Source organism: Chanodichthys erythropterus, chromosome 18 (assembly GCF_024489055.1).
Source record: "Chanodichthys erythropterus isolate Z2021 chromosome 18, ASM2448905v1, whole genome shotgun sequence".
NCBI lineage: Eukaryota > Metazoa > Chordata > Actinopteri > Cypriniformes > Xenocyprididae > Chanodichthys > Chanodichthys erythropterus.
The window spans coordinates 35826366-35853922 of record NC_090238.1 but is presented as its reverse complement, the minus strand read 5'-3'; the positions used below and the strand labels follow the sequence as shown (position 1 = coordinate 35853922).

General features: G+C 37.5%; 1 protein-coding gene across 7 annotated transcripts; it reads left to right on the top strand.

Annotated features, from left to right (window-relative positions):
• Nucleotides 1-1242: 1242 nt before the first annotated feature.
• dglucy (D-glutamate cyclase) lies at nucleotides 1243-27470 on the top strand. Of its 7 annotated transcripts, none has more exons than XM_067367005.1 (13): nucleotides 1243-1326; nucleotides 2609-2763; nucleotides 7620-7773; nucleotides 9881-10079; nucleotides 10235-10385; nucleotides 12170-12292; nucleotides 12644-12847; nucleotides 15383-15643; nucleotides 18307-18406; nucleotides 20710-20858; nucleotides 21117-21236; nucleotides 23460-23614; nucleotides 27149-27470. In XM_067367005.1, exons 2-13 carry the CDS (start codon nucleotides 2667-2669, stop codon nucleotides 27290-27292), a joined length of 1857 nt encoding a protein of 618 aa, XP_067223106.1. In that variant the 5' UTR covers nucleotides 1243-1326; nucleotides 2609-2666; the 3' UTR covers nucleotides 27293-27470. The 7 variants fall into 7 exon arrangements, with proteins under 7 accessions (XP_067223106.1, XP_067223112.1, XP_067223108.1 ...); XM_067367007.1 differs by having other exon boundaries at nucleotides 1244-1326; nucleotides 2625-2763; XM_067367009.1 differs by having other exon boundaries at nucleotides 1261-1326; nucleotides 2680-2763.
• The last annotated feature ends 87 nt before the right edge of the window (nucleotides 27471-27557 follow it).

Here is a 27557-nt window from a genome sequence, read left to right as displayed (position 1 = left end):
AACCTGTGGTTGTCAGTGCTAGGAGGTGCTGTAGCTGTTGTCTGTGCAGAAAGACAGGTGTCGCAGTATTTGATGTACACATTATATAATATATATGCAATTGGTGAGGGCTGAGTATGAGGAGTAAAATTTCATAGATGAGCCATGTTTGTGAAAGCTGCTGAATTCGCCCACCGCTGTTACACGAGCATGCAGATTCATCATCTAATCTGACTTCACATAATTGCCATCCTGTAGAATGTCGACTTTAGTTTATTGTGGCTATGTGCTGTGCGGAATGACGGTGATGTTGTGATGATTCCCTTTTCTTTCGTCTTTGTTCTGTGGTGTTTTTCAGTGGTGATCTGTACGATTACATTACTCAGCTGAAATGGATACACCATAATATTGGAGGAGCACCGAAAGCTTCTCATGCCTGGCTGTCACGTTACATAGTTAGACTTTTTCTACCATTGAATGGTGCCAGTAATTTAGTACTTTTCTATTGTTTGTTAGTTTCTCTCCTGGTTGTTTTGTGAATTCTCTTTTGCCAGTGCAATTCATCTACTGGGTTTATTTGAATCTACACTTAAGAGATTTGTCAGCACACTACCCTTTACTATTGAGTTTGTTGTTGCTGATAATTTGTGCCATGCTTGATGTAAATGCTACCATGTGAACTGATTTTTTTTTTTTTTTTTTTTTTTGTCAATTGTATTTTATAAACTCTGGGGTGGTTTGATTAATGCTTCATCGGGTCACTTCAGAAGGGATGTCTTTGTAGCCAGTTGTATAGCACTCTCACATGATCAGTCTTGTATGCACTCTCCATTGTATGCCTCTTCAGAGGAAAATGCTTCAAATGACTCTGTCAGGCATGAATATGCACACGAGTATGAGAACTTCTCATGCAGTCTTTTGATTTATTAAACACACGCACAGATACATGCGCTTCACGAGTGACCTGCTGCACTGTGAGTGGAACAAACCTTCTGTAAGGTACAGATTTAATGATTTTCAACATAAGACGTTGGTGTGTAACTTGAATGTATTGTCTTGCAAGCAATGGATGTATCCAACCAATGCATTTTACTGTAAAGCAATAATCTAAAAAAAATATATATAAACAATATATGAATCATACGAGTATTGTATGGAGAAAACGATTAAATTATACAGTTTATAAATGTTTATTGGTTGTCTGTCTTGCATTTGGTCATTGAATGAGAGTTTGGCGCCCCCGTATGTACACAACAGGTAGTGTCTTTCTTTAGGGCCATTTTGTGTTTCCTGCTAAAACAGATTCGCTGTTGACCTTCTGTAGTTGCTTCGTATCCACAGCGATGGGTGAGTTTTGTAAATATTTATGGAAACGTTGTTGCCAAATCAGACACAGCGTCGAAAAGATCTTTGATTTGTGTGCGAGTCTGCAGGTCGCCTGATGTTTATGGTTGTCCCAATCACGGAAGTGTCTGTGCGCTTCCTGACAGCGTTTATTTTCGTTCCGCTGAAGTTTCAATGCAGATTATGCATTTTTATTATTTTATTTTATTTTTTTTGCATGGAGAATGCCATTATTAACCTCTGGCGGTAAGGTGTAGCGGAGCAAGATGACGTAACTCATGTATGTATGGGCATGTTGACGTAACTTGTCAGTCATGAAACGTGCTTTTAAACATTTGTTTTTTTAAATTGTGTATTAAGCAGTTTAAATGAGCTCATGTTGAGAGAAACGTAGAATAAAATAAATTTGCATCTCACACACACACACACACACATATATATATATATATATATATATATATATATATATATATATATATATATATAAATATAGTCACAATGCGATTAAATGGTTTTATTATATCGATTTTGATTGATTAAATGGTACTTAAAGGGATAGTTCATCCAAAAATGAAAATTCTGTCATCATTTACTCACCCTCAAGTTGTTCCAAACATAAAGATATTTGGAAGAATGTTTGAAACCAAGTTTCATTTTTTTTGGTGAACTATCCCTTTAAAACACCAGTGATAACTTGCATTAATAAACATGGACAGACTGACCTGACTTAAAGAAACATTTTGGTTACAATCTATCAATCAATGTATGCTATTGTGGTTTTATTATGTGCTCTTGTTTACTCAACAGCTATAGCAATTATATATATATTGGAATTTTAGTGCACAGAAATGAAACCAACATGCAATGCCACAGAGAAAACAAACACTGTTATACAGTATCTGGACTCAGAAACCTTACTTAGCCCTGGGGACAGTTGCATAAACATAGCCATTATGTTAAGACTGTGTCTTAACAACTAGTATGACCAACTAACGGTTAGTTAGGGGTAATCAGTCTTACTTTTCGGTATTAAATTAGACCAATCTAAGTTATGTAACCGATTTAAAAAAGTTATGAACAGTCTTAAAAGAAAAAATGACTAACGTGTAAGACTAGACTTAGCAGTTTATGCAACTGGCCCCTGCTAGTCTCCCTGATAGAAATAACACATCTTGAAGTTTTTTGTTTTTTTTGCATTTTCAAAAACTTTGCCATTACACTCACATTACTTTTCCTGAACTTGAAATCAGTTTTTCAGTGTTTGAAAGTGTTCTGATATTTCTAGGTTTTCCATGTTCCAGGAAACCTGAACAACACATTTTGCAGACCAGTAACCTGTGACAATGTTTCCTGCAGTGCTGTTGAAATGTGCACGTATGAAACCGCTTCTCCGCCGTGCTGTCGGACTGCAATACAGCACCCGAGCAAACATGAGGCCAGGTATGATTCACAAAAGGTTTGGTATTGGTTGCTATTATGCTTGCGTCTGTGTTACCGGGGTTCAAACCATTCAAGTGCGACAAGGCAAAATGGAACATGCTGTCTGCGAATGTGAATGTCCTGCCTGTGTGACACACACCCTGCGGCCCATCCCTATGCCCTATCCCTTCAAAGGGTTTACCCTCTGGAGTGAGAGCTTCGAAGGGATGAAGGGTGTAGGGGTCAAAAAACCTCTTCAACCGCCTCCATTGACTTTGTATTGTGCGAGGCTGCCTCCTTGTCATTTCTGACTTAAAACAAAAAAACAGAACAATGCCTTAAAGCTGCTGTGACAACGTGTACAGCAAACAAGCTAAAAAACCCAGTATAAGCTTTTATAAGCTACCGAACTGTAAAAACCAGCCTTTAAGGAGACAAAAGTTGATACAGGCAATAAGACATGAAGCATCAGAATGGGTACATTTTGGGATACTGACACTCACTATGCCTCATTAAGCCTACGTGTGCAGTAAACATTTAGTCACTTTTAAGTCAACTATCCAAATGTCAGTTTTATATATTATATTTCCTGTCGCTGATTACGTTCCCCTCCAGTGGGCGTAGTTCTCATAGTAATATGACATGCCACGCTCTTTCTCAATCACCTGTATGTATCCACTTTTTAGTCCTCAAACACATGTTTTTTTGGGTCGACGGCATATAAAAACTTGTGTTTTTGGTTCTGTTTGTTTTAGCTTGTTTTCTGTACACGTTGTCACACAGCAGCTTTTAGACCTTGTTCTGTTTTTGTTATAAGTCAGAAATGACAAGGAGGCAGCCTCACACAATACAAAGTCAATGGAGACGGCTGGATTGTTTCCCCCCAGTGGGTGTGGTTTTCAGATTGACGTGTTTTGTTCTTTCTTTATTGGATAAAGTGTAATGGCTAACTTAAAGGCCCTGATATTCTTCAAACAAAATCGAAGAACTAACTGATGTGACGTCATTTCGAACAAAATTAGGGCAAAAGTTTGTTTTGTTCTTTTTGGAAGTTCGAAACGGCTTGCTAAAGCGAACTTTCAGGAAAAAATTTGCTACAGCTGCAAAACACCGCCTCCAGTGTTTCATAGAAGTCCTCTTTGACTCATTTGATCTGTTGAGGTAAGATCTCCACGGGTGAAAACATGAACACACTGGATAGCCGCTTTATAGTACAAAATGAAGTTGTGCTTCTGATGAAATGAGGCCCTGACACTGTTTTTCATGTTTGATACTGTAAAGCTGCTTGCTTTTAAGCAATCTATTGAATAAACATATATTCTAAATAAACGTGATGTGACTGGAGTGCTAATCTGCAGATCTCGTAATTATACCAAAGTCCCTTTAAGACAAGTCATTTCGCTCGGCGGCCATCTTTGAAACGCCTCTTGAGCATGCAACTCCTATCTCTTTAAATGGGGAAACATCAAATTCTCCGAAGCTGTTTGCCAAGCTTTCAATAAAATTTCATATTTGTAATCACCAATCAAATCAATGACAATTGTCTCATAAATTTTGTTTCTAAATGCTCGAATCATGACAAAAAAACTATTTTTCAAGCTGGATCAAGCTAATGCGCATGTGCAGTCCTAAATGTGCGTCTGTTGTGCCTCATTTCGGAGGTGCACGTCTGACTGTTTCTATAGAAACCGGTGCTTCTAACGGCCGCTGCAGTGATGCAATGATTTTACCAGTCGGCGATTGGCTCTTATTTAGAAGGCGGGACTTATTCCGCCATATTGCGCATTGCACTTTCTCCCATTCAAAACAATACAAGTGACGCGTCTTGTCATTCTATAGTCTTTGCTAATACCCATGTTATGATCAGACGCTTTTCTTATGCTTTCTATAAAAATGCTTGCCGTTTTCTCATTTTTGTTTATTTTGTTACGGAGAAAAAAAGTGCACATATTTACATATTCATCTACACTCAAAAAAATAAGTCTTTGAACGAACATAATCATGTGGAAATCCTTTCCATGATTTTTTTTAAGTTGCTTTATTTCAGCATTATGCAATTCTGTTATTCCAATTTAATGTACTTGCGTTGGGTCAACTTAATTTATTAAGGTTGATTCAACTTATTTACTATGGTTGGGCACAGCTTGACAAAACTGACTAAAGAATCTATGTAAAATAGTTATGTCCAACTTACTCAATTCAATCATGGACAGCGGTTCCACATGACTGACACAAGTAAAATCCAATAGAATCAACCATGTTAAATTAACTAGAATCAATTGTGATCATTTAAAATAAAATAAATAAAAAGCAATAAATAAATTGTTTTCATATACATTTATTTTTACAATTAATTCTTGTTTAATTTTGTGATTTATATAACTTTTGTGACGTTCTGTGTTAGAAATCTAGATGTGATACTGGATTCATCCTAAATTGCCTTAACCAAAAGCATTGTAAGCCTAAGTTGATTGTAAAGCAATTGCCACCAATGGACTTATCAATTTAGGCTTTACAATGTTTTTGGTTAAGTCCATTGGTGGCAATTGCTTTACAATCAACTTAGGCTTACAATGCTTTTGGGAAATGCAACCCAGAGCACTACAACAGTGATTACTTTCTTATTAAAGTAATTTGAAAGTTTGTTAGCAGGTCCTCAACCCAAGCACAAGTGCAACAATTCACCACAATGGTAACCCTAAAACTGTTAATTAACAGAAACGTTTAAATACCAACATAATAGAACAGTAAACATAAAGTCTTTCCATTTTCTCATCTTCCTAAAGGCAGGAACACACCAAGCCGACGGTCGGCCGTCGGGCAGTTTTTCTTCGTCGGCCGACTAAGTTTTCTCAGTGTGTTCCGCACCGTCGGCTGAAGTTGGTCCTCGTCGGCCTTTTTTCGGCCGATTCGAAATGTTGAATCGGCGTTGGCGCTCGTCGGTCCGTCGGGCCATTTGATCATTCTGATTGGCTGTTCAGCTACTGCCGCCTCCTGTTTCAGAAAGGCATTTCATCTCACGCAGGCGCAGAACTGACGTGCTGCTTGGCCGTCGGCTGTTTAGCGTCGGTTTGGTGTGAGAGGGCAACTTTGGACACAGACGCTGCCGACGTGAGCAAACCCCGCAGTCTGCTTTCGTCGACACTAGTTCGTCGGCGTCGGCTTGGTGTGTTCTGGCCTTAAAAGCTGCTTAAAATAACACTTTATTTCAACATTTACACTCCTAGTTCAGCCCCTTTGCAAAGCAGGATGGGAAGTGAAAATCCTGTTTATTTGAGTCCTGGGCAGCGTTTCCCAAAAGCATCGTAAGCTTAAGTTGATCGTAGCTCCATTGAAACCAATGGAGCTACGATCAACTTAAGCTTACGATGCTTTTGGGTAACGCTCCCCTGGTTGGGTTTACTTGATTGAAACATGTTATTTCAATATGAAAACATCAAGTTAAGTCAAAGAGTAATCGTTTCAAGTCAATTTAACATGAATCAATCACATTTAAACCAGAAACCTGATACAATGGTGTTGAATCAAAATAAATTGTTTAAATAAAGTGAACAGCATTAAAAATCATTTTTTTGAGTGTAACCGTCGCTCTCAGCTGTGTGGACTGCCTTAATCACATGCTGGACCTCTCAAAAAATAAATTTTTATCAAGCTAAAACCTTCATATAGTTCCGAACGAAAGTATTGTTTAGTGTAAAACGTGCTGAAAATAAGCAAACAGGCTGTTGATTGATTAAATGATTAGCTATTTCCCCACAAAATCATTTAATCAGCATAGTGAAGCCTCTCATCCATTGACATCCATTCAAAAAACAGTCTCTGGTCTCCTTCCCTGCGTACCGCGGGGGGCGGAGTGTTAGCATTAGCCGTTACACGTTTTTTTGGCTAAGGCTTGCCTTCCAGTGGCTTTGCGCAAGCGCTTTGGAAACGAGAAAGTGATGTGACTGCGCTTTCCATTCGTTTTTAGATGAGATGTGTGAACGGCCCCTAAGCGGTTTAAAAAAAAAAAAAAAACGGGTAGAGGCCCCCCCCCCCGGTGACACCGGTGTTGTCGCATATCGATTAACCAGTTTGAAAATTCTCACTGTCACATCCCTAGTTGCTATGCACCTTCATGCATTAACGTTTACACCAGCTTAAAATCATTAACCAGCTGGGCTTTAAAGTGTCTGGTTGTCATAAAGCAGAGGAATTATCATGTGGCAGTCAAAGGGTTTGTCTCCATGTGCTCTGCGGAGCATTATTCGCCAGAGTCGGGATATTAAGAACACTTCTGGTATAGCAGCAGGTATGAATCGCAGTTAAATGCCATGGCATGATGCCTTGATGCCTCCTTATTCTTGATTTTATTATGATTTTATCATTGTGTTAGCAAAAGAATCTGTGCTTTATAGTGGGGAATTCATTTATTAACTTAAAATCACTTTTCACCTAATTATGCACATATATAATTGAATGCATTGACAATGTACATAGTGTGTAACTTCATCATTGTCTTTTATAGCACTGTTAACCTTCACTCATAACTGTTCACTTTCAGACTTTGGCACCTAAGCTCGATGGTTAAACCAAAAAGCCTAAATGAATGCTAATGTAATGCTGTTTCTAATGTAATTTTGAACCAATTCTAAATGAATAAAATGAGTTCTAAGAATTCAGTATAATTGTACTATATATATAAATTGGAAGCAAACATTTCAGTTCATTGTTATAGTAGGAGATTATGTGATTTTTAGTGGAATCAGATCAATTTTTTTTTTTTTTTTTTTTTTTTTTTTTTTTTTGCAAACCAACTTTTTTTTTTAAGATTTCATTTTACAAAGACTGCAAGCATGGAGACAACTGCAGGATCTCATGAAAATTATGTTTACTGGCAGGGTATCAGCAGGCTAACGTGGTGATCTTGCACAAGGATCTCGCTGATGACTTTGAGGCGTTTTGTCGGGCGAACAGCAGCCCGCTCCCTCTGCTGTACAGGAGCAAATGTGGAGAATGGAGCTGCGGGCCCCTCGCCACAGGATCTGACATCAGGTATCTTCACACCAGAGTGATCACAGACTGCATAACTGAAATAAAACCCCTGACCAACACTTTTACATTTCATGGACTTATTTTTCCACCACACATTTACTGGGATATGGAAGCTTGTTTCCACCACTAAATAAAAAAAGGTAATTGCGACTTTTTATCTCGCAATTCTGACTTTATATCCCCAGTTTCACAGACAGGGCTTAAGCTAGTCCTAGACTAAAATGCATGTTTGAGCTGTTTTAACTGGAACTGACTTGCACTGTCATATCTTAAAATATGTCAGTGCCTTTTTGTCTCAAGACACAAATGTTTTTTTTCTAGAGAATGTTTATAAAAGATACTTAAATGCCCTAATTGAACTAAGGGTCTAATCCTGGCTTAGGCTAAGCCCTGTCTGTGAAACCGGGCCATTATCTAACAATTCTGACTTTATAACTCGCAATTCTGACTTTATTTCTCGCAATTCTGACTTCATAACTCGCAATTCTGACTTTATAACTCGCAATTCTGACTTTATAACTCGCAATTCTGACTTTATAACTCGCAATTCTGACTTTATAACTCGCAATTCTGACTTTATAACTCGCAATTCTGACTTTATTTCTCGCAATTCTGACTTTATTTCTCGCAATTCTGACTTTGTAACTCTCAATTTTGACTTTATATCATGCAATTCTGACTTTATATCACGCAATTTTGACTTTAAAAAGTCAGAATTGTGACTTATATTAAGTCTTAATAATATTAAAATAATATTAAGACCTAATTGTGATTTTGTGAGTTCATATAACACAATTCTGAGGAAAGAAAAGTATATATCGGATGTAAACACAATTGCAAGGAAAAAGTCAGAATTGTGAGAGATAAAAATGTTTTTATATATTCCGTGGCAGAATCAAGTTTCCATAGTGGGAGGTTGTTTCTTAAAGCCGACCTATTATGCTTTTTTACATTTTCAACTCTATTTAGTGTTTAATGTTGCTGTTTGTAAAGATACAAAGCAGTCACTCCAGCGGGAGTTATTCTCTATATCAGTAATCACTGATTCTGAACTCCCTGAGATGCCTGGACTGTAGTCTTGAGTTTTCCTCATGTAACATACACTCAATTCAATTCACATTTATTTGTATAGCACTTTTCACAATACATATAGTTTTAAAGCAGCTTTACAGAAAAATGCATGTTTCTACATTACAATTTAGAGTGATCTGTTATCAGAGCATTTGTCATGCATTTGGCTAATAATGTATTCATTTAGGCAGAAACAATGATCTCATTAAAGCAATCATAATGATTACAGTATATAGAACATTTTGCAGTGGTGCATGTTGATTCAGAGTTTGCGTCATCTGAAGTCCTCGCAGGGGTCAGCGCATCTCCGCAGGTGTTGGGTCATCTGAAGTCTTAGAGTCTGGATGCAAACTGGAGCTGGCGTACTCGGGCACCCCGAGGTAGAGACAGAAATGCAAATGGAAAATAATTAGCGTAGCTGCTGTTCATAACATTTCAAGCTAAAGATAATCGTGCATTTGATCTGATATAACTGGAGTACAAGATTATCAGGTGCATTGCTTGACTAGGGCCGTTTAATATGGGAGAGTGTGTCTGAGCTTCGAAAATAATCAGGAAACTTATTCCATAGGATTCATGTCACAATATACAATAATTCCCACCCAATGCATATGCAGTATAAAGGGGCAGGGCCTGGTTGAGTGGCGTTAGTAATGTGTTGAAACATGCGGTTATGTGTGCTGGAACTAAAATCTACAGGGCTGTGGCCCTCCGTGAATTGAGTTTTGCACCGTTGAAAACAAAAAAATCTAGACTGGCCATAATATGGCCCCTTTAACAGATTATGTTTAGTCACGGACAGGTGTAAAAGATTAATCTTTTTTTCACAAGGAAATGTGCAAGTATCATCTTGTCATTTAATAATTACACCAAGAGATGGACTGGGAATAAAGTAGTATGCACAACCCATAATCCCCCACTATATGTTTCACACATGTTTAATTCAAACTCTTGCCTGCTGTATTATGTAAATGACATATGATGGATGGTGAAAGTGCGATAGACAAGTAAAGAGACTTGTGCGTCTTTCCTTCAGGGAGGACTGTCCAGAGTACTGTGTGTTTGAGAATGGCAAGCTAATGAAGAAGATCTCTAGTTTATCCTCCTACACTCCTCAACTTGCAGACATGGTCACGTTCTACCTCGGCTGTAGCTTTGGCTTTGAAGCAGCCTTGAAGGCCGCTGGGGTTCCAGTGAGAAATGTGGAGCAGGGTAAAAATGTCAGCATGTACAAGGTCAGTAGAAACCCCAGGCCTGGATTACATCCATGTGCAGTACAGCTTATTACTTGATTTTGCTTGAGTCAGATTTTTTCCCATCTTTGAAATTGTAAAAATGACCAAAAGGAAACTTCTAGGTGCTTATTTCTGTTTTGTTTTTTTCCCCACAGACATCAGTACCTTGTATTAACGCAGGTCAGTTTCATTGTCCGATGGTGGTGAGCATGAGGCCTGTACCAGAGGACAAGCTGGACGCTGCGGCTCAATCCACACACGTCATCCCACTGGCTCATGGAGGCCCTGTCCACATTGGACACCCTAGTATGTACTTTTTTAAAAGAATAAAAGTTTATCTCTAATCATATACAATGGGCCAACACATTTGGACACATTAAGAAAGTAAAATAAATATCAGTGCATACAAAATATTGATGCAGTGCAATGATGCTTTTCTTAAAGTGATTTTTAGTGTATGCATAGCTGTCAACCCTTCCGTTTTTTCCGGGTTTCTCCCGTATTTTAGCTTTTTTCCCACTGTCTTCCCGTTTTAGTATTTTCTCGTAAAATATCCCATATTTTTACGCTCTGATTGTGTTAACTCAGAACACGCAAGTATCTGTGTCTGTGAAGTGGCTTGCACCGTCTTTCTGCGCTCATGGAGTTTCTTTGAAAGGCTCGCGGGAAATGTAGTATATAATTTGTAATGGACATCGGGAGAAGTGGGAACTCGGGGGCACCGCGATGCGACTGCAAAGGGCACTTTCACTTGCGCGATCAAAGTGCATGCCATTGATAAGCATTGTAAATGCAGTATTACAGATTAAACGTGCAGGTCTCCTCTCGTGCGTCCTCCTCACGCGACGAGGCAATATCACTTTCAGATATCTCTAGATGCCATCAATGCTTTTACCTTTCTAGATGTATTTACCGAAATCAAAACAGTCCATAAACTATTATCCTCACGAAAACTTCAGTCAAGCCAGCTCGCGCGTCAACCTGAGAGATCAGCCTTCAAATTTCTCGGTTTCTGAATGGGCGGTTTGGCTTGATTGACATTATATACCATCGACCTGTCCAAAAACGTTAGCACGCTTTGATCGATGGTTTGGAGATCGCGTGTTTCTCCGTTCGAGAGCGCATTTCTGTTGATTGTTTACGAACGAAAGCTCACAGAAACGTGAAAATGAAAATGGTCTCATTTGAAAGAAAATATCCTAAGCTAAAAGATGATATAGTGTGACTGATTGAAGCAACCCTTATCAAAAGTGCAGGGGTCCTGACCCCCTGTCCCCATTGCCAACGTAATAATCGTGTAAAAAAAAAAATCCCTTATTTTGGGTATGGATCCCGGGAAATCTTCCTTATTTTCAGTGTTCAATGTTGACAGCTATGAGTGTATGTACTGTATGAAGTCAGTTCTCAAGTTCACACAGGTGACCTATTAGTTAGTGTAACGTAGTTAAATGGTGATTACTCTATGGCATTGTCCATGCTGACAGCCCAAAGTAAAAACTTTTTTTTTTCAACAGGATATGTACAGTAGCATATTTTCACAAAATTGAGTACTTGCTATGCATGTTCGGAGACCAGAAATATTAATTTCGCATCCATTTTGTTCCGTTCTCTGCTTGATGTTGTTGTACAGCAAGAATGTTGTGAAATTTGGTCTGTGTTGTATTTTGTCCCGTGATGAGCGCAGCGTTTTCCTCAAAGTTGACCATTCTTCAACTCGAGGAGACGGGTAAAAAAAAAAGCAGAGCGCTTTAACTTGAAAAAGACGCTCAGCGCCTCGTTATGCTCCTGGCATTTAAAAAAAATGCGGCCCTCCCATTGAAAACGATTCAAAAAGTATGCTAGCTGCTGGAAAAAAAACGCTTTAGTGGAAACACGACATTATTGTAGTATTGTCTGTGTTTTGATCTGGTGATTCTGAACTCTTTCAGAAGATGTGTAATAGCGCCCCCTACCGTATAACAGTGACACCATGGACTGCTGGAAAATTCTGTCAAAGGCGGGAAAGCGTTGTGCCATAAATGAGGAAAAGTTCTTTCAATGGCAGGGAAAGAGTTCAACATCTCGTAAACACCCTTGATTCTCTCTCACAGAGCTGCTGGGCATCCACGACTTGTCTCGACCAGACTATGGGGACCCAGTGGACGTGTGTTCTGGTGATGTGCCTGTGTTCTGGGCCTGTGGGGTCACGGGTGTTGAGGCTGTACAGAGCTGCAGTAAGAATTCAAGAAACTCAAATATTACAATACAGATGGACTTAACGGTGAAGTGTGCCATATTTTGGCCAGAACATCCTAGAAACCATTGAGCAACTTAGCTGTAGATTTACAAACATTAGCCAGGCACCCCTCATATTATCTCTCAAAGATGCGAAACATTTAGTTTTGCTCTTCTGTTTGGTGCTGCTAGTGGGTCAGAAATGACACACTTCACCTTTAAGACTTTATGAGATTAAGATTTAAAGGTTTGGTTTCTTGAATGTCATTTTTGCAGCATACGCAGATCATTTGTATGCAGTGTGTAGGAAAAGAACTGTATGTTGACCTTTTTGTTTTGTAATGTTGCAGAGCCCGCTCTAGCGTTCACACACTCTCCTGGCTGCATGTTCATCACCGATCAAAAGGCAGAAACTGTTTCACCCCTCACTCTTGAGCCAGCTCAATGTCCTTTGACATTCTGCATTTCCCAGAATCCTCAGCTTTACAGTATGGCAAGCAAAAGAGCCGTTCAACAGATTCGAGCAATTGAGGAGCTGCTTGTTGAAGACCCAGGTATGAAGCAACTCAGTTTTGACCCTCAAAGTATAAATACTTAAAATGAACAAATGTCTTAGCTTTATAGAACAAAATATCAAAATCATTTACTTAACAAAACCGAACATTAATAGACTGAAAAAAGCACATGAATAGACTAAAATTACAGAAGAAAAAAAGCTTATTTACGTTCACTCGGATAGATAAAGATTCTGGTCATAATAGTAGTCTAATAAAATGGAGTGGGTCGCCTCATGAGGGCAGACATTGTCTCCAAGATGAATAAAAGTCCAAGACTTTATAACAGTCTTTACATGAATTAGTAATGTACAGTTTGTGCAGTTTGATGCCTTTTTGAGCATCAGCAGTTATGAATGTGATACTTGCCTAAAATAATGAATAAATTAAGAACAAAACAAATTTTCTTTTCTAAAAAAATGTATCTTCCAAAATAATGTCCAGAAATCTCCTTAAACAAAAACTTAAAATCGCACCACCCAAAGAAAAGATCATAAATATTCTTATCACTATTTTTCTTAAATCCATGTATGACCTGGTTTACTGGCTAAATACAATGAATCATTTTAAATGAAATCATTTGAAACTTATTAGTGACACAATATCTACTAGATACCGTAAAAGCTTCCTCCCAGTTAATGTCCTGGATATTTATTCTACAGTGGCATTGCTACTGAAAATATTTGCTTTTGTGTGATGCTGCATCCACACCACTAGATGTCAGTGTAGTCTACAACAACTTAAGCACAACTTTGTGAGCATAACTACTAAACAAAAACTATTGATTGCAACATTTATACATTAAGTGTCGCCGAAGTGTAAAAGTACATTTTGGGGTCTCTATCTGCCATCAGGTTTTTTCTGCCTGTAGTAGTTGTTACTGTGCGTGACAGTACATGTGCTATAACTCTCTTAAAGGTTCACTATGTTGTAGGGGTGTAACAGTACACAAACATGACGGTTCGGTACGTACCTCAGTATTGAAGTCATGGTTCGGTACGGGTTCGGTACAGCAGGGGGAGAAAACTAAGTGTAAAATTGCTTCCTTTTTTTTTTTGGTTTGTAAATTCTCTCTTTGAATAAATTCAAATATATTAACATTTTCTTAAGGATAAAAAGAAATCTCTCTCAGCTAGTGCTGTAAACTATATCTAGGGAGCCCTTTCTTGCTCATTACTATAATATTAAAAGTTAGAATTAACAACAGAGCCCAAACTATGGAAGAGGATTAGGGCCAAGCAATAATAAAAAAATAAAACCATCTCGAGATTAAAGTTTTTAAATTTCGAGAAAAAAAATAAATTTCGAGAAAAAAGTTGAGATAAAATGTTGAGAATAAAGTCATTAAAATATGAGAAAGTCGTTAAATTATGAGAACAAACGTTAAATTATGAGAAATGTTGTTAAATTTCGAGAGAAAAGTCAAGATAAAATGTTGAGAATAAAGTCATTAAATTATGAGAAAAAAGTTGTTAAATTACGAGAACAAATTCGTTAAATTACGAATTTGTTCTCATAATTTAACGACTTTTTTCTCGTTATTTAATGACTTTATTCTCGTAATTTGAACGAATTTATTCTCAACATTTTATCTCAACTTTTTTTCTTGAAATTTAACGAGTCTTTTCTCGTAATTTAATGAGTTTATTCTCAACATTTTATCTCAACTTTTTTCTTGAAATTTAACGAGTCTTTTCTCGTAATTTAATGAGTTTATTCTCAACATTTTATTTAGACTTTTTTCTCAATTTAACAACTTTAATCTTGAGATGGTTTTATTTATTTATTGCTTGGCCCTAATCCTCTTCTGTACCAAACTATTAAATTCAGTTGCTATTTATGTTTAGATGATAATTTACAGTTACTGTCATAACTTTTCATAATTTTTTTTTAAACCTATATTAAATAAATAAGACATTATTAACAGGTAAAGTAAATATAATGAATATATAAGCTAATATAGTGCATATATTTAGTGAAATACTCCCTTTTCATTTCTCTAGTGAGTGAACTAACATGCTGTGGACACTAAATGACTTGCCTGATGTAAATGTAATGCTACGTGAGATATTATTATTCTCAAGCTGTTTTATTGATCTTTCTGCAATTGAAACACTGGTTGAGAGATTACACATAAACATATCTATGCATAGATCGTCTATTCTTCTTCTGCATTTTTCCTGTTGTGGTGGTTAGCAAACACTGTTGCATTACTGTGTGCGCCCCCTTCTGGACTGGAGTGTGGATCGCCTGTTACTGACTGTATTCATCGTCTGACTGAATGCACCAAACCGGTTCGGGGTGAATTCATGTACCGTTACACCCCTACTATGTTGTTTTTGGTTACAACCAGTTTAGATGGAAAAGATCCCAAGCTTTTTAGCAGAAGATGTTGCTGTAGCTATACCCTTTAATAGAAAATAAATGTGGCGAGTGACGTATGTACTGTACATAATTATTGCACTCTGATGTTACGTTGTACATCCATTTCATGACTTTAATGATACATACAGTGTAACTGTGGTTTGTGTGCAGGTGCAAGGGGTATTCGGGCCCTGTTCTTGCAGGATGAGCTCCTAAAGGCCTGTCTCTCTCTGTCCCACTCCTCCTCTGTTCTCATCACTACTGGCTTCCCCACACACTACATGCACAACCCCCCTGAAGAGACTGATGGCCCGCCTGGGGCCATCGCCATGGCATCTATGCTTCAAGCACTCCGCAAAGAGGTGGTCATCGTGACGGATAAGCGGGCTTTGGAGATGAATCAGCACATCATGCAGGATGCTGTGAAGAAAGGTGCCGCATTTGGCCTTTAGTGTTGCTGATTTAGTGTTTTTGAGAGATTCTCTGGTTTGCTAGCCAGGCGTGATAAAGCGACATTCCACTTTGGTCCTAACTAGCCTTGACCACCACAAATGATGTGTGACAAGGCGTTTTGTAGGTTGTTTGGCTTTTATTTTGTTGTTGCTCTGTCCACTGTGGAATTTCACAGCTACAAAATCTGCTCCACATTAAAGGAACACTCCACTTTTTTTGAAAATAGGCTAATTTTCTAACTCCCCTAGAGTTAAACAGTTGAGTTTTACCGTTTTCGAATCCATTCAGCCGATCTCCGGTTCTGGCGGTACCACTTTTAGCATAGCTTAGCATAGTTCATTGAATCTGATTAGACCGTTAGCATTGCGCTTAAAAATGACCAAAGAGTTTTGATATTTTTCCTATTTAAAACTTGACTCTTCTGTAGTTAAATCGTGTACTAAGACCGACGGAAAATAAAAAGTTGCGGTTTTCTAGGCTGATATGGCTAGGAACTATACTCTCATTCAGGCGTAATAATCAAGGAACTTTGCTGCCGTATCATGGGTGCAGCAGTGCAATGATGTTACGCAGCGTCTCTCACAAACGTCTCCATGGTTGCAAGGCACGTTCCCTGTGCAAGCAGGGGCTCACGGGCGCTGCGTAATATCGTTGCACTACTGCAGCCATGGAACGGCAGCAAAGTTCCTTGATTATTACGCCTGAATGAGAGTATAGTTCCTAGCCATATCAGCTTAGAAAATCACAACTTTTTATTTTCCGTCGGTCTTAGTACACGATTTAACTACAGAAGAGTCAAGTTTTAAATAGGAAAAATATCAAAACTCTTTGGTCATTTTTAAGCGCAATGCTAACGGTCTAATCAGATTCAATGAACTATGCTAAGCTATGCTAAAAGTGGTACCGCCAGAACCGGAGATCGGCTGAATGGATTCGAAAACGGTAAAACTCAACTGTTTAACTCTAGGGGAGTTGGAAAATGAGCCTATTTTCAAAAAAAGTGGAGTGTTCCTTTAAAGGTGCTGTAAGTAACATATCACTCAAATACGTCATGAGAAATTAAACCCGTTTCTGGCAGGAGTAAAAACACTCACCATGCAATGAATTTCTATTATTTTGCATGACATTTCTTGGAAATCACAGTTTAAGATTCCCTGATATTTCCAAGTTTTCCATGAAAAAAAAAAAAAAGCTTTGTTTTGTTTTTGTTTTGTTTTTTCAATCACAAAACTAGCCAATCGGGAAAGTTTTTTTGCATTGCTGAATTCTGACATTGGGTCAGCTGACATGTTTTGGGGGTGAAAATTTGTGAAGATGGTGTGTGTATGTGGTTGGTTAGCAAAATGTCGGAGGTCAGGAGAATGACTGGAAGCACTTACAGCTTTAAACAGGAAATACAGAGCCATGGTATCGTGATTAGCAGCCTAACATTTTGAGATGGCATGCTAATGATGATGCTTTTGAAACAGATTCGATTCGGGCTCATGTACTGTACACATACGGTTGAGATCAAAAGTTTACATTCCCCTTGCAGAATCTGTGAATAATTTTAACGAGGGATCATACAAAATGCATGTTATTTTTTTTATTTAGTACTGTCCTAAGAAAGATATTTTACATAAAAGATTCAAAACCATAAAAGTATGTGAAGCATTGATTCTCAATACTGTGTGTGGTTACCTGATGATCCGCGACTGTTTTTATGTTTTGTGATGGTTGTTCATGAGTCTCTTGTTTGTTCTGAGCAGTTAAACTGAGCTCTGTTCTTCAGAAAAATCCTCCAGCTCCTGCAGATTCATCAGTTTTCAAGCATTTTTGCATATTTGAACCCTTTCCAGCAGTGGCTGTATGATTTTGAGATCCGTGTTTTCACACTGAGGAAAACTGAGGGACTCAAACTGAACTACTAAAAAAGGCTCAAACATTCACTGATGCTCCAGAAGGAAACACGCTGCATTAAGAGCCGGGGGGTGAAAACTTTTTGAATTTGAATATCAAGGTAAAATTGTACTTAATTTGTCTTCCAGGAAATGTGAAAATATCTCCTTTTGCTTCCGAAGGGAAGTACTAAATGGATAAAGATGGATCTCAAAATCATAGTCACTGCTGGAAAGGGTTCAAATATGCAAAAAAAATGCTTGAAAACTGAAGAATCTGCAGGAGCTGGAGGATTTTTCTGAAGAACAGAGCTCAGTTTAACTGCTCAGGACAAACAAGAGACTCATGAACAACCATCACAAAACATAAAAACAGTCGTGGATCATCAGGTGACCACACACAGTATTGAGAATCCAAGGGTATGTAAACTTTTAAACGGGGTCATTTTAATCAATCCAGCTATTTATTTTTGTCTTGTGGACTATATGTAAACATCTTTTATGTAAAATATCTTACTCAGGACAGTACTAAACAAAAAATACCATGCATTTTCTAAGATCTTTTTGTTAAAATTATTCACATTGATACATTTGATGATGCATTGATGAACAATGATGATAATAAGAAATGTTTCTTGAGCAGCAAATCTGCATTTTAGAATGATTTCTGAAGGATCACATGATGCTGGAAACTGGTTAGGACAGGATGTTATTGTAATGTACCGAGATTTCTAAATGTGTGTGCGTGTGTTTATTCACCAATAGGTGTGATAAAGACTGCAGTGCCGGTAATAAGTTTCCAGAGTAATGGCCCTGACTCAGCACTTCACTTCCTGTGCCGTGATGGAGATCCCACAAAGCCCAGGTGTAATGGTGGTTCAATCTCATTTTCCATCAACTGCTTTTTCTTGGTCTTTATTAAGATCAAATATGATAGAATATGACGTCAATTGCAACTCAGTAAATATTTCATGTCCATTTATGTAGTTATTTGGTAATTACCCATATGATAAGAGGGATAATATCCAATCAGCCTATCATTATCATAAAAAACCCACTTCAGAGTGATACTAGACCCTATGTTGGGGTTTATTTTATGATAATGACTGTGTATTGTCCATTACTTACTGCAATATTAAAGGAATATTCTAGATAGATTCAATACATCTTAAGCTTAAAGGGATAGTTCACACCAAAATGAAAATTTTCCCATGATTTATTCACCCTCAAGCCATCCTAGGTGTATATGACTTTCTTCTTTCAGCCAAACACAATCTGAGTTATATTAAAAATATCCTGGCTCTTTCCAGTTTTGTAATGGAATTGAATAGTGCCTGAGTTTTTGAAGCTCAAAAAAGCATCCATCCATCATAAAACCAACCCATACGACTCCAGGGAGTTAATAAAGGCCTTCTGAAGTGAAGCAATGTGTTTATGTAGGAAAAATATCCATATTTAAAACTTTATAAACTATAAACACTGGCAACGGCCGTACGCGAGTTGAATTCTGGTGGGAGAGTGACCTCTGAACCAGGATAATTTTCATTTTTTGGTGAACTATCCCTTTAATCAACAGCTTTTGTGGCATATTAATGATTATAAATAATTTTGACTCATCTTTTTCTTTAAAAATAAAAACAAAAACGTATAATGGAAGTGAGTGGTACCAATTTTTGAAGGGTTTAAATACACAAATGTGAAGCTTATGATTTTTTTTTTTTTAAATAACATGAAAAGTTCACAGTTCAAATAATGCATGAGTTTTACCAGAATAATTCATGTGATGTTGCCATGAAAAAAAAAGTTGTAAAATTGGATATACCTTTTCACAGAAAGGCTTAAGTCATTGTGTCACACTAAAATCCATTTAACACACACACTGTTTACTATTAATGGCTATACTATTGGAATTATTCTGAATTGGCCCCATTCACTTCCATTGTCTCACTGAAATACAGATTTTTGCTTTTCTTTAAAGAAAATGAGAGAAGTGATACTTTTTTTTTTTTTTTTTTTTTTTTTTTCAACATTGACACTGTATCTGGAATATATTCAATCAATCCAACTCTTGACATTCTGATCAAATAATGACTCAAGAAAGAAAGAAAATCAGATATTTATTTAATCAGGTATCACACATTTAAAAATAATAATAATAAGGTTAAAGGATTAGTTCAATTCAGATTTAATTTCCTGATAATTTACTCACCCCAAATGTCATCCAAAATATTTCTTTCTTTCTTCAGTCAAAAAAAAATTAAGGTTTTTGAAGAAAACATTCCAGGATTTTTCTCCATATAGTGGACTTCAACAGTTACCAACGGGTTGAAGGTCCAAATGTCAGTTTCAGTGCAGCTTCAAAGAGCTCTACATGAACCTAGACGAGGAATAAGAGTCTTATCTAGAGAAACCATTGGTCATTTTCTAAAAAAAAAAAAAACTTAATATACTTTTTAACCACAAATGCTCGTCTTGCACTGCTCTGTGATGCTCCACACATTACATAATCACATTGGAAAAGTCACGCATGACGTAGGTGGAAGCACCGCAGTATGGCGAAAAACATCTCAATTTCTCCAACTTCAAAATCGTCTGGCATCGTTGTTTTACCTTCTTAAAGGGCGTTTGACTTAATCTTTGCACGTGTTTGCTTTGTAAACACTGGATCGGTACTTCCGTCAGCGGCACATGTGACCTTTCTAACATGATTACGTAATGCGCATTGCAGAGCTAGCGCAATAGTGAATTATTATACATAAATTATTTAGTTTTTTAGAAAATGACCGATCGTTTCTCTAGATAAGACTCTTATTCCTCGTCTGGGATCATGTAGAGCTCTTTGAAGCTGCACTGAAACTGACATTTGGACCTTCAACCCGTTGAACCCCAGTGAAGTCCACTATGGAGAAAAATCCTGTAATGTTTTCCTCAAAAACCTTAATTTCTTTTCGACTAAAAGACGTAAACATCTTGGATGACATGGGGGTGAGTAAATTATCGTGAAATTTGAATTCTGAAGTGAACTAATACTTTTAGTCTTAACCTAAATTGCCAATTGTGCCACACTATACATGCTAAACAGCAGAAATAGCCATTCCAAACATATCCCACATCTTGTTTACCATGTAGTAGAGCTCATAATAAATTGTTACTATGTGTACTGTAAAGGTTCGACCACTTGGTGGCAATAGAGCGCAGTGGCCGGGCTGCAGACGGGAACTACTACAACATGAGGGGGGTGAACATCAGACATTTAGTCGACCCAATAGATGATCTCTTCACCACTGCCAGCACTATTGCAGGAATCACTACCACAGGTAACAAAGCCAGAGCGTCAAAGCACCAAACCTCCGTCATTAACTGACACTATCAAATGTTGCTGTGTAATGAGATGGAAGTAGGTTTTGATTTGATTTGATTGATCTGACGTAGTGAACATCCTAATCTCTTCTAACGGTCATAAGGCTCGAGTCACCAACTTTGTTCCCAATTAACGATTGTCACTAGGGAGCATTGTAATGAGATCTGTTGCTTCTTTGAAACAGGATTAATTGCGTGTGTCTGTGTTTGTACAGGGATTGGAGATGGTGGTAATGAGCTTGGTATGGGTAAAGTCAAAGCAGCAGTTAAAACATACATGCCTAATGGGAATCTGATTGCGTGTGACGTGGGTGCTGATTTTGCCATCACAGCAGGTAAGCACACCTCACACAGAGACCACATAATGTGTGTACATCCTTCCTGGAGAGGCTGCTCACTGCAGAGCCATGGGTGGAGAGGGAAGTCCAGCTCCCCCTCTCTGGATGTAATTTGGGTGTAATGGGTGGAGCTAGCAGGTTCAACCAGACCCTAAGCCTACCCATAACTCTCTCCCTCCACCCAATGGATCCACTGAGATGGAGCTGGACTATGTCAAACTCAACCCATGACGTCCAGAGAGGGGGAGCTGGATGTCATTTGGCTCTGCAATGAGCACCACTTGCCTTCCTGCTGGCTGGAAACAAAGTTCAACCTATTGTGTAATAGGTTGAACCCCATGGTTACAAGCAAAGTTTCACATTAAACCCACTTGTTCCTCATAAATAGTTTCCCATAATGTAGGATGTGCAAAAGATGTTCTTTGACATAGTGTCAGTGGTTTCCTGTGTCTGTCTGGCTTAGAAATTGTTGATTTACAAGATTTGGTTGACATTTAGGCACGATTACAAATGGAAAAAGAATGGAAAATAATAATCTCAAATTCTGGTTTCAGTTGGATAGTAAAGTACTATACAATGTTATTTAAATTAATATTACAAGTTGTGTCGACATCTTTTGCACCATGATCTTGATTTTTAAAAAAATGTCAACACTTGTTTTTACAAATTGAGGTTGAGATTACAGCAATTCACATACGGTATCCTGTACAGTCAGAAGACAGATCTACTTAGTGATGGGAGAAACGAAGCTTTCAAAGCTTTGAATCAACTGAACCAATTGAAACGGTAAACCATTTTGCGAAGCAACGCGTTTGAAACACGCTGCTGGTCAGAATAGTGTAAATACAACAAAACCCAGGTTATACATGCATAAAAACCCATGATTAAAAAGTAAAATATATCAAATGCAATGAACTAATCATCTAAAGATTAAATATTAAGTGTTTTTATAATACGTGTTCTTTTATCAATGTTCAGGGCAAGTTTTGTTTGATCCATGGATGGTTCATCTAAACAGACCAATAAATAATAACTGCTATTATTCATTTTAATCATAGCCTACCAATGTCTAATTAAAATGTCTAGAAATGTATAAAACTCTTTCAGTGGTTCTCAGTGAATCCATATGATCATCGCTCCCCTGCGATGAACCGTTAAAATTTCAAAAAGTTTCGAAACGGTTATGATGTAACACAACCTCGTTTACTGAAATCACGACTTTGGCAGTTTGAGACACATTCTGAACCACTGATTCGAAACTAAAGATTTGTAATGGTTTTAAAGAAACCACAGGTAAAACCATACATGGCTACTTACTACCACTGTCAAATGATATTATATTATGATATGTTATAGGTCTATAAAAACACCTAAACACAGGTAAAATACACCTTAACAAAAGCATGAATTATGAATTCCCCTACCCAACTAATAAATATATTGTGATATAAATGGCTATAACATAGTTTTCAATATAAATATTGCACATTTCCACAAACCATGGTAAATTACTGCAGTTTATTCATGGTAAATGTTTGTAAGGGTCGTGATTTTGGGATTTAAAAGTCTTCTATCTTCATTCATGGCACGTTTTTCCTGTTTTCCTCATCAGTCTTGTTGGGAATGTTGAGGCTGTTTCATCCGATTTAAAACTAGTTTAATCATCGAGTGATTTGTAGTTTGTAAACGAGAGGTGTGTGTCGAATTAAAACGCTTCTAGATAATAATGGTATTCGGCACCAGGAATAAACACAATCATTCTTTTGTCTCATTTCTTTCTTTTCCAGGAATTGGCTATTTATGATTGATCGGTATCGGAAAATATCGGAACACGCATAACTGCTGAAACATTCGCACGGAAAACGTAGTCGGAGGAGTAACCAAATTTAGCTGCACCGCCAGGAAAAAAGGAGGAGGGAGTTTGGGGTGCTGCGGGCCGGATAAAGATGATTGCCGGGCCGGATTTGGCCCACGGGCCGCCAGTTGAGGAGCCCTGGCATAAAACATGACATTAAAGACCTTTTATGTTATTATGAGAAGTTTAAATATATGTTCGGGCCACCTCTGACCGCCACAAATAGATTTCACTGCTTTCCATTTATTAGACTATGTTAATATACCTAAATAAATCAATGTATGGGAAACAACCACAGGGATGGAGTACCAGTACCATAAACAATCTTTTCCTTGCATAACTAATGTCCACTTCCTGTGTTGTAGGAGTGTCCAACTGGGGTGGCTATGCTGTCGCCTGTGCGCTGTATGTTCTGGGTCTTTGTCCAATACACTGCAGATACCTCCAGAGAGGTTTGGGTTTGTCGCCCACACCTGATCAGCAGAGCCTGTGGACTGCCTGCCTCCCCACCATTGCCAAGGTAACACAGTATTCTCAAAAATAAATGATGGCTGATGATTACGGCGGATGAGTTCAATCTGAGATTGCATCAATTCTGTCCCCACCAGCGAGTGAGTGGTTTGCGTTTGTAGCTCCGCATAGAATGATAGTAAATACAGATCCAGAACAAAGCTGTGTTGTGTAAATATAACTTAATCATCACTAGGGCTGGGCGGTTTGTCTGATTTTTTTTTTTTTTTTCGATTAATTCGAATTTGTTTTGCCTCGATTTTAATATTTTTGGAATCGAGAAATCGCGATTTTGAATAAAAATGTTAGCAAGTGTTCAATTAGACATGTTGACAATACAGCAATGATAACCGCATTAGGAGAAGAAAATGACCTCATGATGGCGCCGGCGCGCCTGATTAACCGTTCTCATGTGACGTTCTGTGAACGTAGCACCATAGACTGTACACCTCACTGTTCTTAAGCTGCTGTTCATTCAGAAATCCCTTATTGCATTATAAAAAAAAGGCAAAGTTATTAAACACGAGTTGAGCTTTTTTTTATTTTTGTTATTATTTGACCGCCGTGTTTTTACAATGCCATTTCATGGCCGAGACGCTGACGCTGCAAAAGACACAAGTGCAACACCTAAACATGTCCGCCAAACATAAAAATAGGACAAATAGCGCAATAGAATACAAAAACCTTTAAAACTGTTTGATATTTCATTTTTGCATGATGGTGAAAATGAAAGCTGCTGTTGTTTTCTGTTTTTACAATGCATTTGGTGTTAATAGCCTATTTCTGGTGTTATTTATTGCTATTTTTGATTAAAGAAATATTTAGCATTTCTTATTTAATTTTATTTCTGAGTAGGATGTTTAAGATAAGTTTGTACAACATTTTAAGACTTCAGATGCAAAAGCTTCTAAGTGCCATCTGAAATTTTCTTCTAAAATAAGTTTTTATCAAGCTTGAAGCCTGTTTGTTTAGTAATTCCACTTTAATGGCAATTAATAGGTCCTTTTCATTGCCATTAAAAAAAAAAAAAAAAAAAAAAAAGAACAAACATACAAGCTTGATAAAAATGCTTATTTTAGACAGCACTTAGAGGGTTTTGCATCTGAAGTCTTCATTTGTCTTCATATTTTAGGCATATTTCTGCAAAGATATTTAACAAATTGTTTTACATTTACACCATGTTGATCACTTCATGTGTGGTGCACGTGGAATGGAACTTTTTTTTTAACCAGATTGTTAATCATATTGTAGTTAAGTTAAGGTGACTAGTTAAACAATAATAAAAAAAAAAATTAAAAAAAACGAAATCGAAATTGTGAATCGAGCAATTGTTCTGAAAAAACAAGATTTAGTTTTTTTGCCATATCGCCCAGCCCTAATCATCACTATATATCCAATATTGCCAATCACATTAATCTGACATCTAGGGCTGGGTATTGACACAATTTTCACGATTTGATTTGATTACTTTTCACATGCTTTTGATTAGATTACGATTTTAATTACGATTTGTCATCAATTATTTTGGATGTAGTTTTTCAGTTACAGTACATGGATAATTTTTTAGAAGGAAAAAATCTAAACTAATGCTGTAAACTACACATGGGAGTCAGTTGGTACTACTACAATAATATTGAATGTTAAATATACAAACACTTAAATTACACTCAATGGTGTTTTTATTATAAATAAAGTTTAGAATTACACAATCATATTTCTACTCCAATTAGTTTTGTTTTTTAAATATAAACATTTAAATCACGGCTGTCATAACTGATTTATTCAAACATGCATTAAATATTGAAGAACATTAAAAATTATAATGAATATGTAACGGTGCAGCTATATTTATCAGAATGTTGCTTTCTAGACTACACTTTTCTAGCTGACTGATGAGTTTATGGTCACTGAATGTAGTTTTTCTGAGGTAAATGTGACGTTACGTAACAATGTTTACGAGCTGTTTTACTGACTTCTTTCTGAGGTTGAAACACTAATTAAGCGATTACACGAGACATGCAGATTTCGTTAAGTTGCACCGTATGTTTTAACATGCCTTCAGATGTTCATGCATGTTTATTTCGCTGTAACTGGTATTAAAGCGGAGGAGAGGATGATCACATGCTTCTCTTTAACTGAGGCGCTAAAGCGATCTGTCACGCCACATAAAACGGCACCAAAATGGTATTTATTTTTTGAATCTCATAAGATGGATGTCATTTTGAAATCTGAGACTTTGCTTCATATTAACAGTAACAAAGCACAAAGATTATTTTATTGGATGGGAGGCGCTACATATTCTGCGCATTCATCAACTTAAAAACAGACTAGATTAATCGATTCTTGGGATTTAAGAATCGATATCGGTTCGTAAAAATGAGAATCGATTAAAATCAAGAAATCAATTTTTGTATTTGTTTTTTACCCAGCCCTACTGACATAGCTAGCTGTTAATCTAAACTGCTATCACAGCACGTTAGCATTTCGCTAAACTGTTAACTTGTCATTCGTGCTTACCGTCTTTTTTCTCTCTTGTGCTCCATTTTTTACAAATCCATCAAATAACTGCCATCTGCCACTTCCTGCCACATGCTTAGCGTAGCCTTATCTGTTCGCGGTGAGGGTTTCACATGTGATAAATACAGGGAAATAGTTAGGCTGACCGAGAAGTTTTCAGAATTAGAGACACGCATCCAAACTTAATTAAGGATAGTAGGAATACATGGGCTCTAGATACTACTTTAGATGTGACTAGCTTAGCGATTCCCATACATTTGTTCGGTTCTGGTTGCAGGGCAACTGGGTGACTGTGAGACGGCATAGTCGCGGGACAAAACACCACTGTTCCATTCCGGTAAAAAACATTAAACGGGTTCTTCCCACTCGCCTGACATCAAAGCAAGACTTTCATTTTGTTGTATGAATATCTGAACATGCAATATATCAAAGAAAAGAACAGAGCCCCTGTTTTTTAAACAGTAATAGCACCCCCTATCGTATAACAGTGAAAACACATAAAGTTGGAAAATTGAGTCACTGGCGGGGAATGAGTTAAAACATCTATTCTACTAAAAAAAAAAAAAGTGTTTTGTTGCAGAATGAGGGTTTCTACACTGCAAGGGTTTATGCATGTCTCACCTCATTATATCACCTCGTACTCTTAGTTTTTGTATCCCATTTTGTTTTCAACGGAAATCCACTGTTATAAAACTTGCAGGCACATCGCATTGCTGCTTCCAGTCAACACTGGCCATTTTTACATTTGCGGTGAACTGCAGACCACTTCAGAACCTCTGCCAGTATACTGTATAATTATCACGGCCACAATCCAGCCCGTTAACCCTGTATTCACATTCCTTCCTGTTCGCCTAAATATTTTCTGTGTCTATCATGTTTCTCCTCAGTGGCTGTTAGGGATTGACATTTTAATAACGTTTTTCCTGTTTTAAAATTCCCACTCCCACATATAGCTTAAAATAAGACCATCACCACTGAATGCATTACTGAAGACATGTCTTGACGTGGTTCTTCTGTTTGAAAACAGGAGGAAGATATGCTCCACATTTTGGTGAAATATGGCGTCCGCAGTGGTAAAACGGCAAACCTGGGACTGGAGGTGGACGGATTGACCTTTCACCCATACCATTCTGACATCATACAGCGTCTTAGACATCTCACTCTTGCCTAATGCCATTGTGTAGTAGTCTACATTATGGACACATCGCATAGCCACAGGAACAAGAAACTGATCTGTGACCCATGTCTACTATTCTCACACTTTCTCACAGATGAATACAAGAATGTAATAGAAATAGCTGCCATGGTAACATTTTTGTTGTTTCTTATATAAAGACAATATGAAAGTGTTTCATTTTTGTGTTCTCACCTTACAAAACAATCTGTTGCTTCTCACTGTAAAAAAAAAAAAAAAATAATTCTTGCTGTAGGAAATA

Excerpts from the sequence above, each read along its gene's own strand:
- dglucy (XM_067367005.1), top strand. The coding sequence starts at position 2,667 with ATGTTTCCTGCAGTGCTGTTGAAATGTGCACGTATGAAACCGCTTCTC. Across the intron at positions 20,859-21,116 it reads TGCAGGAATCACTACCACAG|GGATTGGAGATGGTGGTAAT; the intron begins GTAACAAAGCCA and ends GTGTTTGTACAG. Across the intron at positions 21,237-23,459 it reads TGATTTTGCCATCACAGCAG|GAGTGTCCAACTGGGGTGGC; the intron begins GTAAGCACACCT and ends CCTGTGTTGTAG.